This window comes from Periplaneta americana, chromosome 2, assembly GCF_040183065.1.
Source record: "Periplaneta americana isolate PAMFEO1 chromosome 2, P.americana_PAMFEO1_priV1, whole genome shotgun sequence".
In the NCBI taxonomy this organism is placed as follows: domain Eukaryota; kingdom Metazoa; phylum Arthropoda; class Insecta; order Blattodea; family Blattidae; genus Periplaneta; species Periplaneta americana.
Genome location: NC_091118.1, coordinates 149,856,247 through 149,877,148, shown reverse-complemented (window position 1 = coordinate 149,877,148; position 20,902 = coordinate 149,856,247). Strand labels below are relative to the sequence as shown.

General features: G+C 35.5%; 1 protein-coding gene across 1 annotated transcript in view; it reads right to left on the bottom strand.

Annotated features, from left to right (window-relative positions):
• Myo95E (Myosin 95E) overlaps positions 1–20,902 on the bottom strand; it is a 463,721-nt gene that overhangs the window by 168,521 nt on the left and 274,298 nt on the right. The window contains exon 3 of the mRNA XM_069818692.1: positions 17,414–17,529. Coding sequence (XP_069674793.1) covers positions 17,414–17,529 — 116 coding nt within the window. The remainder of the gene's footprint in view (positions 1–17,413; positions 17,530–20,902) is intronic.

Sequence of the window (20,902 nt, the reverse complement as noted above, 5' to 3'; positions counted from 1 at the left end):
ATAAAACTTATCGGAAATTATTTTTAAAGAAACTTTTGTTATGTAATATTTTTCATGAAAATTAATAATAAGGGAGATATTTCGATTTATTTAATTCAAACTCCCTTATAACCCCCCCCCTTTAAATAAAATATTTTGAATGCCATATAGCCTAAATTCTAAGTTACAACGAACTTAATTTATATTCCAATTTTCATATAAATCGGTTCAGCCATTATCGCGTGAAAAGGTAACAAATATCCAGACAGACAGACAGATAGACAAACATACAAACAAAAGTTTCAAAAAGCGATTTTCGGTTTCAGGGCGGTTAATTATATATGTTAAGACCAATTATTTTTTGAAAATCGAAAATTACCAGAAAAATTTCGGCTACAGATTTATTATTAGTATAGATTTTGGATTACCTATAGTTTCAAATGTTTATTTTATAATCATCAATCATTTTCATCCTATCATCTTCCACAACGTTCTTATATTCATGGAAATTACATACAGTAGAACCTCTATTATCCGTGGTAAAGAAAGGGACAGGCAGAACGGTTAATCGAAAAAATTGGATAATCCGTACCATAAAATTTTTTCGTAAATTTAGTGAATAATACATTTCGGTAATTTCCTCTATGGCCTTTGTATTTAACACTCTGGGTAGTGGATCACAAGTTCACTAATTTAAATCTCATTGTCAACGACGGGTTTTTAAGAGGCAAGGAAACTTCTTGTAATGGCTGCCTGTTGAAAGATATGAATAACAGATGTCTCGTGTAGTAGATTTACATACTTTATACACTACAAACTCATATCCTGTTGCGAGATGACCCACAGTTTCTCTTTCCCCAAACCAGTCGATTATATACACTTTTTTTTCTGATAATTAGCACAGAAAGATTTATTTTGACACCAGTAGAAGACATTTTATACAGAAGTTATACAGTACGACAATTCGATCAGTAGACCATACTGTGTAAGGAAAAAGGCTTGTAATAACACAATCTAGAGAAAAAAAATAATATGCCAATGCAATGTACAGAAGGCTAGTTCATATATTTCTGTAGCAAAAAAAAAAAAAAAAAGCGAGAGAAAGACCGACGGATAATCCACCAATCGGTTAATAGGGTGACGAATAATCGGGGTTCTACTGTACATCGTAATGTCGCTATAGGCTTACATTAAATTTACCACAAATAATGTGCTTTTTACGTCCCCAACGTAATTGCGGCTTGAAAGCTTGAATAACCAATCTTCATGCTAAGATTGAATAATAGCTACTGTTGATTTTAGAGCTAATAGTGCGAGTTGAGTGCCAATTAATAGCCTTCATAATTAACCTGATATCTGTAAGATAATTGAATAACCAAGATAATTTAATCGTACAATGAATAAAAATGGAGCAGCTTCCCATAAATAAACGTATAAATATAAAAAAGACTTAATTCTTGCGAGCACCCCAACAAAATAAATTATACATTTTAAAAGAAAATAAGTAAACAAACATAATACAAAAATATATAAAACTCTATGGGATCGCACTAACACTTACCATCGTGTTGTTTTCAGTATATCCAGTTCGTTGTAACCTTGCACTTGACTTGTTATTTGTGTTGGCAACCCTTCCTATGGAAGAGATCACTGTGCGGTAGCCTTCAGAACCAATCAGAACGTAGCATTTTCTATCAGCTGCTGCTACTGTTGCTGCTGCTGCTACGTGGAGCGCTGCTGTGTTGTCGGTTTACTACATGCTGTGTTACATGGTGTTACCACAGTCTAGTATATACAGTCTCGAAGCTCAATATGTAGTAAATATGCATCCATAGTTGCTAACTACTAGGATTGCTACTATCGCCTCATTACAGACAATGCGGAATAGTACCGGCACAGTCTATTGTTCCTAGTACCCTCACAACTCAAGCTTCGTGACTGTCTATACTAGACTGTGGTGTTATTACCACGTGCGTAATTTGTGTGTAAGTGTTGTAAAGTTAGAATAATTTGTAGCGCTTCTGCGAAATGTCGCGTCGCGAAAAAAAAAAAAATGTCGTTCAGAAAATGTTAACTCGTGTGGTGCGAAAATAGTCAGGCGCCAGAATTGGTGCGAATGGCTCGTCAAGTTTATGAGTTAGGAGAATGAATTTGTCTGCATAAGTAGGCCTATACTCCATCTCCATTCCTGCAGATAATGTAATGCAACGGACATAAAAAAATGTCAGCCTCTATAAGAGGGCAATAATAAATAAGAATTACATAATAATTGTCATTTGAATTAACGGAGTAGAATTGCAAATTCCGCGTAAATTAAGTCAATTGTGTAGTGATCATTTTGGCAACGTCGCATTTTTCGCTGCCAACATTACTGTAAGCTGTCAGGTGCAAGGTTACAACGGCCTGGGTATACGTAAGTATTGTAAAACAAGAAACTGCATGATTCGTACTAACCGTGTACTTATTCACCCTTGCCACTCCTCTTGTGGCGTAAGAAGGGAAGAGCATCGTTGCACGCAAGCCGGACTGTTTGCACGGCGAGCGCTTCACACACAGCGGGCTCGTACTGACATGACTACTTTAAATGAAGCTGAAGAACAGGGAGATTAATCGGATCAGAAATGAATTCCATATAAAAATATGCTATTTTCAAGATTGAATTTTCGAAATGGACAGAAAGAAAGAAAGAAAAACAGAGAAATAACAGAAAAATAACATTAAATTGGTTTTCATATTTATTAAGAATGAAAGAAAGTATTCTTAAATGGTATAAAATCGATAATCACTACTACAAAAACGGAAAAAAATGACCTAAAATACATGGATGAAGTCATGACGCAGAGAATTTAAAACAAAATAAGTACATGGCAGATGACTTTTAAATACAGTGGAAAAAGACACTCTGTCGTATAATCGAAGCTATTGCAGAGCTTTATACAGAGGATGATTCAACTGATCTCACTGTTCGTGAAGGTATGCAATTCCGCCGATAAACAGGAAATTCCGTAAACGCTGCACTAGAAAATTGTATTGGATGTTCACTAGTTCCATGCATAATACCGATGACCTATTGGGTTCTGATGGAGTAGGCCTAACGATTATTAAACTAGATTGTTGAATTAAAAGTTTCGAATTCAAACCCCAGTGAAAACAGCTATTTATTTCTTTCATTTTTAAATTTACAGTGGAAACTTTCATAACATCGAGATAGATTGTATATAACAAGAAAATTCTAGCATGACAACATTAATTTTTATAATCTTCAAAAGCTTCTAGAAATACCGATGACATGTAAACTGCTCACTAATACGTACACAATGTAATCACCGAGGACTATGGCGACAGTGCTGCTACAATGGAATAGTGACGGTAATAGTAGTAGCGATAGCAGTGGCGGTAATAGCAGTAGTGATAGCAGTGGCGATAATTGTAGTAGTGATAGTAGTGGCAGTAATAGTAGTAGTGATAGTAGTGGCGGTAATAGTAGTAGTGATAGGAGTGGCGGTTAATAGTAGTAGTGATCGTAGTGTCGGTAATAGTAGTAGTGATAGCAGTGGCGGTAATAGTAGTAGTGATAGCAGTGGCGGTAATAGTAGTAATGATAGCAGTGGCGGTAATAGTAGTAGTGATAGCAGTGGCGGTAATAGTAGTAATGATAGCAGTGGCTGTAATAGTAGTATTCATAGTAGTGGTGGTAATAGTAGTAGTGATAGTATGAACGGTAATAGTAGTAGTGATAAAAGTGGTGATAATAGTAGTAGTGACAGTAGTGATGGCAGAGGCAGTAATAATAGTAGTAACGGTAGTAGTAGTAGTAAAGGTAAAGGTATCCCCGTAACATGCCATGAAGGCACTTGGGAGGCATATAGGTAGAACCCCATGTTTTCCATGACCTCGGCACTAGAATGAGGTAGTGTGGTCGGCACCACGCTCTGACCGCCTTTTACCCCCGGGAAAGACCCGGTACTCAATTTTATAGGAGGCTGAGTGAACCTCGGGGCCGTTCTGAAAGTTTGGCAACAAGAAAAATTCCTGTCACCACCTGGGATCGAACCCCGGACCTTTCAGTCCGTAGCCAGCTGCTCTACCAACTGAGCTACCCGGCCGCCAGTAATAGTAGTAGTTTTATTTTTTATTTGGTTATTTAACGACGCTGTATCAACTACGAGGTTATTTAGCGTTGATGAGATTGGTGACAGTGAGATGATATTTGGCGAGATGAGGCCGAGGATTCGCCACAGATTACCTGACTTTTGCCTTACGGTTGGGGAAAAGCTCGGAAAAACCCAATCAGATAATCAGCCCAAGCGGGAATCGAACCCGCGCCCGAGCGCAACTCCGGATCGGTAGGCAAGCATCTTAGCGGAAAGAGCTACGCCCGCTGGTGGCTTGGTGGTGGTGATCGTGGTGGTAGTAGTAGTAGTAGTAGTAGTAGTAGTAGTAGTAGTAGTAGTAGTAGTAGTAGTAGTAGTAGTGGTGGTGGTGGTGGTGGTGGTGGTGGTGGTGGTGGTGGTGGTGGTGGTGGTGGTGGTGGTGGTGGTGGTGGTAGCAGTAGTGGTGGTGGTAGTAGTAGTAGTAGTAGTGGTGGTGGTCGCGGTGGTAGTCGTGGTCATGGTGGTGGCGGCAGCAGCAGCAGCAGTAACTTTGTATATATCTGTAAACAAATTTGCACTTATTTCCCGAACATATACGCAATGTCATGGTGAATTAGAATTAGGAGTTAATATTTTAGGACGTAGGTATTCTATGAAGGAACGAAAGAAAATAATATCATATACTGTAAACTTCAGTCCTAAATCCTTACATCTTCTAGCATTGTCACTGGAATTAAATAACAAAACTCCAACAAAACAAATTAACGCCTTCTGTACAGACTCATTCCAGGATGTTAATTCTTGCTGATTTCACAATAAGCGCTGAAGATGTCCGCTTCAGTGTTCATACATGCTTCTGCCAGACTCAATTAGAAGATTAAACTGCCAAGAGCAGAAATCTATTACTTTTATGTCCCATGTTCATATGAATGTTTTTCTTCCTTGTTTCCGTTCACAGAATACGTATAAATATTTCCACCTATTTCTGGCTCATTCTGTGCACACTGAGTTAACACCACTAAGTGCTATTATGTGTAGGATGATAGAGGAAGTTATTTCAAACAAAAAATGTTTAATACGTTTTATTTATCCAGTGGTTTTGCTCAAAAATGGACTTTTTTAAACCATCCATATTTCAGTTCATGTTCATGTAGCACCTTCCTGGACTTTTATGATAGCAATAGTTTACGTCAAACCTGGGAGCTAATAACTCAGTTGAGTCACTTCAGATCACCCTTTAACTCCCCACTCCATCTTCCCCGGCTGAGACAGTAATGATGTGGTTCGGTAAGAGCAGACAGGAAGATGAGTGGGCATAATCGCTTTTAAGAACTTTCGGTTCTCGCTTATCGCCTCCTAAAATCCACCACTGATATAAAGAGCCTAAAGGCCCATTCACAATAAAAATTAAACATAACCGTAACATAAACACAGAAGTTTGCGCCCAGGCTACCAAATGGGATCATTCACAATGATTCACATAAGCATTGACATAAACATTACCGTAAGACGTTAACATGAAAGTTTGCAAACTCCAAACTTTCATGCTTATGCTTACGTGATTTGCAAACAGAACACAATCGTGGAGCGCTGAAGTATACGACAGAATATGAGGAAATGGCGTCGTCGTTATGTTTCCATGGTTACCAAGTATGTTTGCTGTTATGTTTATGTTCCCATCGTGAATGATGGTATGACTTCTTGATTTTACCGTAACGTTTATATTCTCAAGTTAACGCTTACGTTATGTTTAATTTTCATTGTGAATGAGCCTTTACTGTGGGTTTGTTTATAAAGCAGTGTAGAACAAAACTGAATATTCCTCAGACTCTTGTTCAAAGTCTTACATCTGGGATAGAATATTATAAAAATGTGATGAATGAATTGACCCAAGTAGTTAGACAACCCGTCCCTCTTTATGCTGAACATATCCCTTGATAACACAGGAATAGCAATTGGAAACTCTGTGTGTGAAGACCCACGAACTAGTTATTTGGCTGATGATACATCTCCATTTACAACGGTCAGTTAAAAATTAAACATCAATTATAAATGTATTTCTGTTACGCACGAGCATTTATTCCGCAATTACCACAAAACATGGAATAGACTGCATGTTACTCAATACAGTATGTGATGTCTCCAGAGGCAACTGGTACAATAATTACATTTATATTTAGCAGCTTGTTGGCTACTTTTGACGTAAACCACATTCGTTTTAATATTTGACTATTTTGAAAATCAAAATCAACAATCATCAACTAGTAGCGTAATATCAAATATTCGGTTAATTGTGTACAGGGTAAAATCTGGTAATACCACAGTCTAGTATATAGAGTCACGAAGCTCAATACGTCCTAGCAAATAAGCATCCACAGATAGTTGCTAACCACTAGGATCGCTAATATCGCCTCATTACAGACAATGCGAAATAGTTCCTAGCACCCTCACATCTCAAGCTTCGTGACTGTATATGCTAGACTGTAGTAATACTCTGATACGAGTAATAATCACAGTCTAATATATACAGTCACGAAGCTCAATACGTAGTAAATATGCATTCATAGATAGTTGCTAACCACTAGGATCACTACTATCGCCTCGTTACAGACCTGCACAGTCTACTGTTCCTAGTACCCTCAAACTCAAGCTTCGTGAATGTATATATTAGACTGTTGTAATATTGTGATAGTTCTTTTTGAGAATGTATTAAAATTTTATTGAGCTAGAGAAGGACCGGTTTTGTGCAGCAACTTGTCCATGAATATTCCCTTAATACATTGAAGCAAAAAACCGATCTTCTTCTCTCACAGTAAAATTGTAATAGAATCTCAAAAAGAACTATCACAATATTACTCGTATCACAATATTACCAACCTTTATCTTATACAAATAATATAAAATTAATATGAATAATCAATTGACATAATTATTTTAGTCCACACCTGTGGAGTAACGGTCAGCGCGTCTGGCTGCGAAACCAGGTGGCCCGGGTTCGAATCCCGGTCGAGACAAGTTACCTAGTTGAGGTTTTTTCCGGGGTTTTCCCTCAACCCAATACGAGAAAATGCTGGGTAACTTTCGGTGCTGGACCCCGGACTCATTTCACCGGCATTATCACCTTCATTTCATTCAGACGCTAAATAACCTAGATGTTGATACAGCGTCGTAAAATAACCAAATAAAAAAAATAATTATTTTAAACATCAGGGATACGACACAAATTTTAAATGTTTTAGTAATACGAGTATAAACATACACAAAGACATATTCAGATTGTATGTGGTAATAAAACAACCTTTTTTAAATCTAGAGGTGCATAGCTTTACTATATTGTACATCTTCACACACAGAACTACAAGTGGGTGTGATCACCTGTCGACAGGTGCATAGCTTTACTATGCTACTTACCTTTACGTAGAAGGGCATACAAGGAGAGGAAGGGAAAGATAAGGAGAAAAGAAGAAAGACCAATAAGAAAAAGGGGAAGGCATGGATAACAAGTTTTGGTTGAGAATATTATGTGTTTTGAGTTGGGCCAATAATAATTATATCTAGCAGCATGATTTTTGTTTTCGCGTACCACTGCGTTAGCTACAATAATAAAATTCTTGCAATTACACCTAAATATTTCAGCAATAATGTGCTGAGAACAAACAAATTTTTATATTTTAGTTGTACGGGATGAATAGATTGTAGACAAACTGCAATGCCGCGACCGGGCTCTCGACCGAGTTGCTCGCAGACTCCTGTCATTCATACAGCTTGCTATCGGTGAAACGTAGAAGTAATATAACACATATCATTAGCCATTCACATATAATATTACTAAATATTAACAGTTAAAATATCACAACAATTACAAAACAGATTTCTTCGCTGCACCTATTTAAGAAGTAGTTCATCACTATAGTCGCGACGCTGTTATTCTCGACGTGACTCCTCCTCTTTGCTTACGTTTTAGGAAGTGAAGGCTCTATAAAGTCTAGGTACGTAGTATCGTTCGCCATTTTTGTTCTTTCGTTGCCGAGCTACTAGACGAGGAATCTATTTGCCGCACCGTTAAACATTATCATGTCGCAGCTCCTGTGATAATAAATCAAACGCACTGTAATTGAGCAAATAATTGAGTGGCAAATAACGTCCTCGTGTGCTTTCTGTGAACGCCAACGAAAGAGCCAAAATGGCGGGCGATTATATTAAGTATTTATTGAGCCTTAGGAAATGCATAACGTCATCAGGAGCGAATCACAAGACGCACACGTTTAAATGTAGCCGACCTGCAACGTGATTGACTGCCGGAAATAAGAGCAACGGGTATATAGCTGCGGTTTCCTTTGATAAATTGGAGCGATGTTTCTCCGGATGATATTTCTCAGGGCATTTGGATTACTTTTGCACACTTCATTGTTTAGAGTTCCCCACAGATAAAAAGTCGCACGTGATTGTTAGGTCGGGGATAGAAGGGCTACACTTTTCTACTATTCTATAGAGTTCATCCATAAACAAATTAGCTGTATGTGCCGTCACAGAATCCTTTATTTTGATGCTTATATTTCCTAATATCTTTACATACATTAAAACAGCCGCCACCGTGGACTAGTGGCTAGAGCGCTGGACTTATAGTCCTGTGGACCCGGGTTCGATCAACGTCTGAGATGCTATAAATTTAATTTTGTAGAAAATATCAAAATCGATTTTTTGCAGTATCATAATACTTCCTTTTTATATTTCGTGATTTTAATGTAAAGATAAATTAAAAAACTACATATTCAACACAAAGTATTGATATTACAGTACTTTATCCTTCTGAAACATTCTGGCGTTCACAATCTTGTATATTATTTAAATACAAATATAAACGTTCTCTTTCTCGCTTCTTATTCGTCAATATAGATATCAGAAGCGTCTTCACATTCGTACGATACTGCAATCTGTGTTTCATTTTTTTATTTAAAGGAAATCCCTATGCTGCTGTAAGAGGGTTAGATCTCCCTTCATAAAAGATTTCCTCATACAAACAAACACTCTACAATTTTCCTCAGAAAAGAAGAGATCATCGTCATAATGTGACGTGGAAGATAAGCTCATTCAAGTGAGATATTTTGGGGAAAGAAATGATCAAAGAAACCGGGAGGGAAATAGGCATCATCTTTCAAATAAGAAGCTATGAGAAGAGCAGTAAAGCAAAGACCGATAATGATTGTGCGTCTTAACAGATTGTTGTAGAGACTAGGAATTATATTAGTTTTTTTGTCCGCAGAGAAAAAAAAACAACAGACAGTAACAGCGGCAGCAGAAGAGTGACCCCTAATAAGATTTGTCAGATCGTTAGAGAAAAGCGTCTTCTAGCTAGCTAGCTAGATGTCAACTGTGTTTATTACCATTATCTAAGGCTTCCCTTCCACCACATCGCTGTAATGCAATGTTCTGGTCTTCTACATGCCTCCACATTATATTCTTCAACGTCTTACTTTTTCCCTCTCGATGGGAACGAAAACTTACAACGATAACACTTTCAATTGAGTATTTGATGTTACCTTTGATAATAAAGATAGAATAAATGTTCTTAAGGGTTAGGTATAGCTTACAGCAGTATAATTTTGGAAATATTCAACATTTTTTCCTTCATTGCTGTATCTTGTACAATAATGAAAATTGGTATGTGTAAAACACTGTCTTTCTGCTATATGAAAAAAATATTTTTACGATTTAAAAAAATTATTTACATTTTTTTTTTTTCAAAATTCATTTCACTGTGCAGTGATGAAGCATTTCTTACATAACTCAAAAACTATCCAATATTCTGAGATGAAATTTGTTGTGTGTATTTGTGCATGTTATATGTACAATATTATGCAAGATTACTTTTCTACCTTTGATAGATTGTCTGATAAAAAATATATTCATTTAAAAATGGTCAAGTATCAGTACTTTCTTCTAACACAAAATAAAAAAGCATTATTTATTAAGGAATGTAGTTGAAAGAGCATGATATTGTAAACATAAGTTTCAGTAATAAAATAAAAGAGCGAGAACATGAAAAAGTTAACAAGTTTATGCATTATGAGGGAAACGTTTCATCACTGCACAATGAACTACTACCATTCTGAATTTATAAAAACAATGTAAGTTATAAATATATTTTTTTAATCTTAAAAAAAAAATTTTTAATATAGAAGGACAGTGTTTTACATATACCAATTTTCACTATTGTACAAGATACAGTAATGGAGGAAAAAATGTTGAATATTTCCAAAAAATTGATTACTATAAGCTGTACCTAATCCCTTAGGGCCGTATTCATAGACTTTTTAGCGCGGGCTTTCGGTGGATTATCAGCGTTTTTCCTATCCATAAACCAGTGTTAGCGATAGGATATGATTTGAATTCTGTACTAGTAACCAGTGGATAGCCGGGGCTAGCTTAGTACGCTCGTAGCGCGTGCTGCGAAATGTCTATGAATACCACCCTATAGCAATAGGTGTAGATCAAAGAGTACATACGATTTAAAACATGGTATTTAACATAAATAGAACCCATCCATGTTTACGAATTTTACTTTGGAAGGGGATTTAATGTGTTATTGATACCATGTTTGATGCAGACTAAATTGCTGTGGATATAATAATAATAATAGTAATAATAATAATAATAATAATAATAATAATAATAATAATGTAATTGGCATTTAATGTGTCACACACCATTAGATAGACTAGTCCTTAATAATAGTAATAACTAGGGACCGTATTTTGTTCCAGGGCGTACGGATATAAGATTAGCTGTTCATAGACTATATTGACGTCACGTTATATTTGACGCGTGCTACAGCATCTTGTTTGTGTTGAAGTTGACATTCTATTCATGATTCAAAACTAGACCTCATAGATACAATGCATTATAGTAATAAAGACAGATACTATGATGATGTGCCATACAATTTAAATTATTTCTTCATTTATTTAAGTAATTTATTTTCACTACCGGAGTTAAACTCATAAGGCCTTTTCTTCTAAACCAGTATAAAATGCACAGCAAATATAAATAACAGAGACACGGGAAACAATGGAATAATAATAATAATAATAATAACAATAATAATAATAATAATAATAATAATAATAATAATAATAACAAAATGTAGATGTGTTTAGTTACACGTAATTCGAATAGTTGAACAATTACAATTTAGTGTTAAATAAGACAATTTGTATCAAAGAAATTATATTTTATAATGGACAATTGATATATGAAAAATAAAAATCATATTCCACAAATATAACTTTACGTTCTAGAAGAGAATTTTACAATGTTACGTTTGTTCGGATCAAATTTCTGCACATTTAAAGGGCAAAACTAAAATTCTTTCAATCATTTATTATTATAATACACTGCTCTCTTAAATTGACTGAGCATATTGGAAATGAAATCAATGGCTTTCCCAAAATACGTTATGAAATGTTTCATATAAAATAATTTTTGTCTCGGAAAGGAAGCAAAAACGAGAAAAAACTATACTGAACTTTTTGGTTTGAAATATCTCAAAGAATAACCTCCTGGAATTAATGACATTACTTACGGTTCACCCTGTACAATTAGCCATGGATCTTCGTTATAGACAAAAGCGAAAGCAGTTATCATGGAAAAGAATATGTTATTTAATAGTTATTCCATATTTTGTGATAGAAACTGTATTCCATTCCATGTTGTGAATTTTCACAGAAATTATGCGAGATAAAAATTCAATTTTAATAGAATAAAGTATCGGTTGGTGAAAAAGTACACAACTTTCAAAAGGTTGTCTGCTAAGAACATGTATTGCTAATATGATGGATACATTAAGGGATCAGTTACCTTTGTACGCTACCATAAAGTTGGATTGAAAAATGTAAGAGAAGAAGAACGAAGAACGAAGATCAAAGATCAACACAGTTTTGGAAGAACTGTTTCCGTGACCACTCCAGAAAATGTCCATGCCTCGCATAACACGATTTTGTAGAACCGACGAATTGGACTCAAACGTATATCAAGCACTTTGAAAACTTCCTACGAACTGCCTTTCAAATCGTACAACATAATGTGGATGTGAGAAAATTATCTAATAAGTGGATCCCTAAAAGCCTGAATGATGATTAGAAACGATTCAAAGTGACAATTTCCAAGTCGATTTTCTGCCGCTTTGAAGACGACCCTTCTAACTTTAAGGTTATATTGTAACTATGGACGATCCATAAACAAAAGAAAAATAAATAGGAAAAACACTAGTTCTCCGCGTTCAAAAATTGGCAAAAAAGGCAAGTTGCATCAGTTTTTGAGCCAAAGACGAAATAATTATGACAGACTACTTATGAAAGAGTAAAACTGTGACGTGAGCGTATTATTCTTGGTTATTAATTACGTTTTGGGAAAATGATGTGAAAAAACATCGTGATAAAATTTCCAAAATTGTTCTATTCTTGCAAGACAATGCACCCGATAAAAAGACCCCCTTCGTGTTGCAGAAAATTGATGAAGATGGCTTTGAATTGGCTGATCATTCCCATATTCGCCAAATTTAACCCCCTAATCATGGCCTAATCTAAAAAAAAAAATATTTAAAAAATAAAAAACTTTTATCGAGCGAAACAATAATACGTAATATAATTGATTCACGTTAACACTTTGTTTAAAAAACTTAAAATTGTTTAACGACACGTTAAAAGTGTTAAAATTTTAAAAAAAGTTCATGTACCTTAGACAGACGGCCCGTTTCGACGCCAGTTCTGTGTCATCTTCAGTGTCCTACGAACTATCGAGTAGTTTGTAGGACACTGAAGATGACAGTAGTTCGTAGGACACTGAAGATGACAGTAGTTCGTAGGACACTGAAGATGACGTAGAACCGGCGTGGAAAGGGGCCGTTTGTCTAAGGTACATAACCTTTTTTTTTTTTTTTTTTTTAATTTTAACACTTTTAACGTGTCGTTAAACAATTTTAAGTTTTTTAAACATAATATAAGCACTGGAAAATTTGCAGACCAAGACAAACCATTTTTAAAAGGTTTTAGGCCTATTGCTATATGGTCGTTGTGCTAAGTGTATAGAGTTAAGAGGTGATTATGTTGATAAATAAAAATTTATTTTGAGATCCATGTCACAATAAGAACTTATCCATATAGCCTCGTAATAAAATCAACTAGGAAAATGTAATCTACATATACATGTCTTGATCATCGTGAAAATTACATTCCCTTTTTTGTGTAACTTGGTTGAAGGATGGTATTATATGTGATTATAGTTAAAGCGATTAATTAATTTTGCTTGGGGTTCACTGTATTTACGTATGATTGGTTATGTTTTTACCTGTGACCTCGGGTTGGGAATTTTTGTCCCTGGTGACCCCTGTATAATGACATTGTAAACTCGTTATTACAGCAAAATCCCAATTATCCGAGGTTATACGGATCGTAAAATACACGACAACAAAACACACGCTCCCGTTAACTAGGCTTACCATAATTTTTTGGGTCCAAACCAGGACAAATTCACGATCAACTCATTACTGCTGAATTTCAGATTTTTCAGGCTCATACTGATTTTCCTAATATTACAAAAATAAATTGAAATTACTTAAAAACCTTAACATTTTTTGAAATATTAAACTTTAAATTCTACAAAAAGAAACATTATCATTATTTTCTAAAATCAATCAATTAATTTTTAAATGTTTAATTGAATAATACCTCTCTGTTCTAGGTAGCATTATCTGTTAGTTGACTCTGCTGTGCTTTTCACTAGACATGACTTTTTTCAGAAATGGCTCGTTTGTTTTAATAACATCATAAAATCCACAACATGAAAGTTCTGAATTTAACATTCAGCAGATGTTTAAGAATGGATACTAGACGTCTACCTCTTTCTGTAGACCAAGTATTCCCCACAATTGAAAATACTCTCTCAAATGAAACAGATGTTCCAGGCAAAGACATAGCAAACTCAACTATTTTTTAAATATTGAAATATCAGTCTTTTGAAACACCTTAAAATTTGCTTGCCACTTCTCTTCAATAGTATCTGGTACTTTTTCAAAACTTGAACCATAACCTACCTTTGGTTTCGAATTATCTAGTTCAACAATGTACGTCCATCAAATAGGTCATAATATTTATAGAATCATTTACAACTTATTGCATTAATAACTTGTGCATTCTCTTGTAAATCAGACCATACAATTTCAGTTTGTAAATCTATCCACTGAAACTTACTAACTTTATCAAAACTGTTTCTCCACAACTCTAAGTACTGGAGACTAGAATTATAAAAATTGTCAATGCTTGAGAAGAATTTTTGTTCTTTAACATCATTATTTTCTTTTAGAGTGCATATCAATTCTTTGGCAGAAGATGATATAAATTTATGTTTTTTTTTTTTTTTCCTAAAGTTGACAAATTAATTGAGAATATGTCATAAATACTTCTGATGCTGTGATAGAATTAGCTTCTAATTTCAAAATTACTTATTAAATAACTGTAGAGTAAAGATAAAGGTATCCCCGTCACACGCCATGAAGGCACTTGGGGGGCATGAAGGTAGAGACCCCCATGCTTTCCATGACCTCGGCACAAGAATGAAGTGGTCGGCACCACGCTTTGACCGCCTTTTACCCCCCGGAAAAATTCGGTACTCAATTTTATAGGAGACTGAGTGAACTTCGGGGCCGTTCTGGAAGTTTGGCAACAAGAAAAATCCCGTCACCATTTGGAATCGAACCCCGGACTTTCCAGGCCGTAGCCAGCTGCTCTACCAACTGAGCTACCCGGCCACCAAATAACTTTAGAGTACCATACAAAAATTTCAAATACAACTAGCTTTCTAGATTAAAAAAAAAATAAAATAATCGTAATTTTGGGAATTTGTCACAAGGCAGGAAGTACGATTTTAGTCCATAAAAATACCAAGAATTCTTTCTATTGCAAGCAACAAATAAGGAATCTTGTGCTGCTATGGGATAATTCTTTTTTGTAATCTGTTTCCACAAATTCACAGAACTGTTTAAGTTTTGTTACCCTTACTGTGTATATATGAAAATATTTATAAATTTTTATAACAATAACTTCCATATCAAGGGATAGAGAATTACACAGGCCTACTGTTTGAACTGAATTGTGTACAATATAGGCTGAACAACCAATTCCTAACATAGTCCTAAATAAATCGCTTTTAACTTTTTCCCCCCTTTCTCTTCACACCACCAAAATTACTGTTGGTGTTATCAGTAGTATAACTAACCAACTTTTCTTCAAGTTTGTATTCTTTCACACACTGTAAAAGATACTGAGTAAAAATTTGAGCACTTTAACCTGACACTTCATCAAAATGTAAAAGTTTAACTTGCTTTCCCTTCTCAATGCTGAAATATCTTACAACAATTACAGCAAGTTTTATTGCACTTCTGTTTGAACTATTCGTTGATACTGTAACATAATTAATGTTCTCTAAAGAATGCATTATCGAAAATAAATGGTGAAATAACATTAACAATAATCGCCTCGGTCATTGCACTATCCACTTTCTTTACTTTAATTTATGTAGGGTTACTAGCACATTGGTGGGGTCTAACGCTGATGATATTTATACGGATGTCCACTTCGAAATTCGTGACACCTGAACATGTGCATGGCTCTATATTGACACAGCGCCAATAATTATTTCCGTGTGTTATTTTTGTTACTTGCATTGTAATTGTACATGTGATTGTCGTCCTCTGTCATAGGCCGGCCCTTGTTGGATTGTACATTACTAGTCTTGGCATATCGAAACTTTTGGTTAGAATCTGCACTAGAAATCAATACAATATGTTCATACTCGTACTAAAAATTTTGATTAAAATTTCATGTCCAAAATCATGGAAACGATAATTTCATGTTCAATACATTGGAAAAGATAATTGTATTGACGAAATGTTATATGTTGACGAAAAGTTCTTGTGAGAATTTTCCTCTTGACTAAAATAAATGCAGGCGAAAAGGACTGTTGACGAAATGACCGTAGACATTCTGTCCGTTGACCAAATTAATGTTGACGAATTGTCTGTAGGTCCTGGAAGCGGTATTTACAATGATTGACTATTGTGATACTTAATTACAATACCTTACCATGTCAGGAAGCCTAATTACGAATCCACCTAACCTAACCTAAGCTAACTTAACCTAACCTAACCTAACCTGATAACACCAAACATAAGAAACATTTTCTCATGATCTATTAAAGATGTTGTTGTTTAGTCAACTGTCCAAAGACAGGTTTGAACCTCACAAGTGATACCAAGAAGGCATTACTTATGAGGCAACTAGGCCAGGAGGTAATGGGGTAGGATGGCCAGTTCCTTTCCCCCTCCATTGCATACATCGCCGACTAACTACATATTACACTAGCCAGACTTCAGATGCATACAAACAATTTATCTTCCTCTGACACATATCACTATTAAAGATATGGTTTTGAAATTTTGTACACATTTGCTCTGCATTATATGTAACAAATCCCTGCAGACAGAATTTTGAAACTTCAACTTTTTTTCAAAATATATAAATATATTTTCAAAAATGTAGTATTTACAAAAATAGACCATTGCTTTGCCAAGGTAAAGTTCTTTAAATATTCACCTAAAAACAAATTTTCTGCAGGAAAATTTATATTGTGCAATAATAAAGGAGTGTGCAAAATTTCATTACTTTATCTCAAGTAATTTCTGAGAAAATGTTTCTTCTTTATTTAAAATTGGGTATTGCGGATAAGTCGTAAAGTTTGAATATGCATGTCACATGATTATTATTTTTCTTTAACTCTTGTGACCCAACAACAACAGACACTATTTTTACTCGTATAGCACATGAAAGAATTGATAAATCAATTATTATTCTAAATTCTGAAGAAGAATCAATTTTACCATTTATTTTCTAGTCCAATTCCCTCTCCGATTTTTTTTCTAGAACTACTCTGTGGATCTTCTTGATTGAAGCCCATTTGGACTAACATTTGGGCCGTAATATTTTGTGGAGAGATTCCGAAGACTATGTAATATTTTTTAGAATAGTTTTTAGAAAATGTGATTTTTGGTCAGTTTGAATCCCCATCTCCCCTTAAAGCACGCCAGAAACTCAAAGCCTTTGTAGGCCTAATACAACTGGTATGGACAAAGCGGAGTTTGCTGTATTTTATAGTTACAGAATTGTCTAGCATTAGTGGAATTGTTGAAGCGCCGAGGACAAAGTTCGAGTTGTAATGCGAGCAAATTCCCCACAAATGAAGTCTGATTCTTGTTGGAGAGTTCTGTACAAATGTGGAATGTTACTCACATGTGTGGTGGTAGTTGGTACGGTCCTCTGCACCGATAAGCCTTCACCAGTTCCCCAGAGTAGAGTGCCAACTTTTTGTAAGGGTTCACTGACACCAGCACGTTCCCAATGTAAGTCTGCAATCAAAAACACATCAAATCTTACATATATGTTTCGATGAAAAAAAAATGGAAGTATATATCATCTCTAAAATAAAATATCTGTTATAACATTTCCTTGTAAAAATAAATAGATTTCCTTCTGTCGTTATAAAAAGTATCAAAATAAAATATGACTTCCATTTTTATTGAACGAAGCTTTAAATTTCATCAATGATGCATTAGAAGATACTTTACTTTCATTTTACTTAATTAAGATTATTGCAACATTGTTACCAATAAATTATTAGAACACGGAATGATACTGTCACTGCTAAAGTTTTGAATAATTTCTGTTTAGTCTCTATTTGATATTTTATTTATTAGGAAGCATAAAAAATTACCAAGCAAGATGACTAAAGCACTAGACTTGTATTCGGAAGGTGAATCTGATCAGGATTCCACAATAAACCGGGAACGGAAACGATAACGAGAACGGAAATATTGTTACAATAAATGTATTTAAATATAAGCATTCACAATTAACGTTAACGTTCCCGGACTCCGACAAGCTTCTCGTTAATTGTTAATGCTCACATTTAAATACATTTTAATAATATTTCCGTTCTCGTTCTCGTTTCCATTCCAGGTTTATTGTGGACCAGCCTTTATGCCAGTGACGTAATGGTAATAATAAGAATTATGATGCTCAAATATAAGACAATGCTATCTCTACTTCGCAGTTAAAAACAGTACCAATAACAACCTCGACTTAATATCGATCAGTCACTACTGAACACTAAGGAACATTTATCTGTTATTAATATATTTTTAAACGCGAGTACACTTGGCAGATTTAATATTCTGGCAGCTTTGTAAGACGTTGACTTACAAAATTGGGGCATGAGGAAAAGTTTAACACAAATTAAATCACTTCTATCATTAGTGTCAAGACGGTAGATAAGTTACAAGAAGAAAACAACATCACTAATGTAAGTACTTCGATTTACGAGGAAACCCGAGTTTTAAATTGAAGAAATGACAAAACGGACGATTGGCTGCGTCCTCTATGTTCGACAAACTGTAACCCAATATATCACTTAACTTTGAACAGGATGTAAATAAAGAGAACGGGTAACCATCTTCCTTCTGTCTCAGGACTGAACATACTGGGTGTTCAGTTCAAAGTGTGTCATGGCTCGCTGTATGCCGTCATGTGGCTAGCCGATGAGCCTAGAGAATTCAATCTTCCTACATTTCCGCAGAGGTGTATAACCTGTGAGGCAGAGAAGTTGGCTAGCAAGTACGGCGTTCATTCTGAAGAGTACGTACCGATACGTACGGTAACGCCGTTAGTGGCAGGAATGTGAAATGTTTGGAAATACGTACTGTCGGGATATGGGGAGAGGGTTAAGACGATTACTTACATGTATTTGTTGACATTAACTTCGACGGTCAACATGGACACGGAGCATTTGATTTGTGTTGTGGAATGTTACCGTACGCAACCGATGATAACAAATACGACTTGCCGGCGCAAAACACAGTTCGAAAGAGGTTATGGTAGCACACAGACCGTACAGACCGCCATCTGTTGCTACGACGTTCAAGTTATACCGTACACATTCTAAAGTTCAGACTGAAGAACGCCTTAAATAATAGGCAACTTCTCTAACATATACGCTGAAACTCGCTTCAAATCGGTGACCCAACAACAGTGACGTCATGACACACTTTGAAATGAACACCCAGTAGACCAATGTATGTATAATTGATAGGTATCATCATCATCATCATCATCATCATCCATAGAACTTGGGTGTGTAATGTACAGAGCAGCGTTTCTCAAACTATGGTCCGCGAACCACCTATGGTCCTCGAGATCTGCCCTTGTGGTCCTTCAAAAAAGATAGAAGAAAAAATAAAATTCAAGCGAATTGCGTATCACAAGATAGCTGAAAATCTCAGAATTTGTAAATGACACATGGCAATCGCCTTTCACTTTTTCTCCCAATACTGACATTTTACGAAATTTATTTACCCTACCCGTCTATTGACTTCCCACTCTACTCTGAGCAACAAAAGAGGGATTTAAAGCACTATGAACGTGGTGTTTCTCGCTATCTTTTCCGTACACATCTGGCGTCGTGCCTGTAACCCAGCTAGGGACTACCCGAATTCATAACAGGACCAAAGTACCGAACCTTTTCATGTATTTATGACTTTCTTAATAGTTTGGCGACACCCAGTCTGCATATTGAAATGGTCACGTACTGTACGTCGTACACCAATAGGCTAATAGAACATGCAAAATTGCATCTTTATTTGTTGAAAATCGGCATGTTTCTGCATTAATTTTTTTTATTTCTGTTTTTACAGATGACGATTCATTCATTCATTCATTCATTTATTTTATTCCATAGATCTTACATGAGCAATGAAGCTTTAAGATGTGGAACATGTCAACATTTTACAATATTACAATTACAATTTTTACAAAGTTTTATAGTTTTACAATTTAGTAATTTTCTAAAATTTTTACAATGTTGTACAATTTTTTTTTTTTTTTTTTTTTTTTACGATATAAGACATTTTTTTCTATTAACATTAACTTAATTATTTAACACTAATATAACATTAATTTAATTTAATTAATTTTAATTAATTAATTATTTCTACAATAAAATGTAAGTATACTGGTATTAAAATATGCTACATAAATGATAAATTTGCTTTCGAAAGGAACAAGAGTAAGGTGGTCCGCAGAACTGTTCTGACTTAAAAAAGTGGTCCCCACTTCAGAAAAGTTTGAGAAACGCTTTTACAGAGTATATACGTAGTTTGCACCAGGCAGGACTTTACTGAGCATAAAATCCCCTTCGGCCTTCACGCACGCGATCCGGGTTTGAGACTAACCTGGAATTTTTCTTTTGAAAAATGACTTGTGGCGGACAAGGTCGCAGGTGGGGCTCATCTCGAGGTTCTCCCGTTTCCCCACATTAGGCACCAACATCATTCCGTCCGATCGCAATTCCGTTATTATTCCATAGCATTTTCCGAGTTCCGGCTGGCAACGAACGGGGGCGGCTTGTCTAGGAACGAATGGGATTGTCTGATCGAAATACAGATAAGCAACAGACCTTAGTGAAGTCAGCCGGTGTTGGTTGGGAGGGTAAGCGCAATAAATCTTCTAATTCGCAATGGGCCTGGGTAGTGCAATCGGTATAGCGCTAACGGTATTCTTTAAGTGTGTTTAAATGCGACAGCCTCATGTCAGTAGATTTACTGGCATGTAAAAGAACTCCTGCGGGACAAAATTCCGGCACACGGACGACGCTGATTTAACCTCTGCAGTTAATTTGTTCAATTTTCTAAGTTGCAGTGCCCCCTCCCGAAATTCAAATTAATTCAA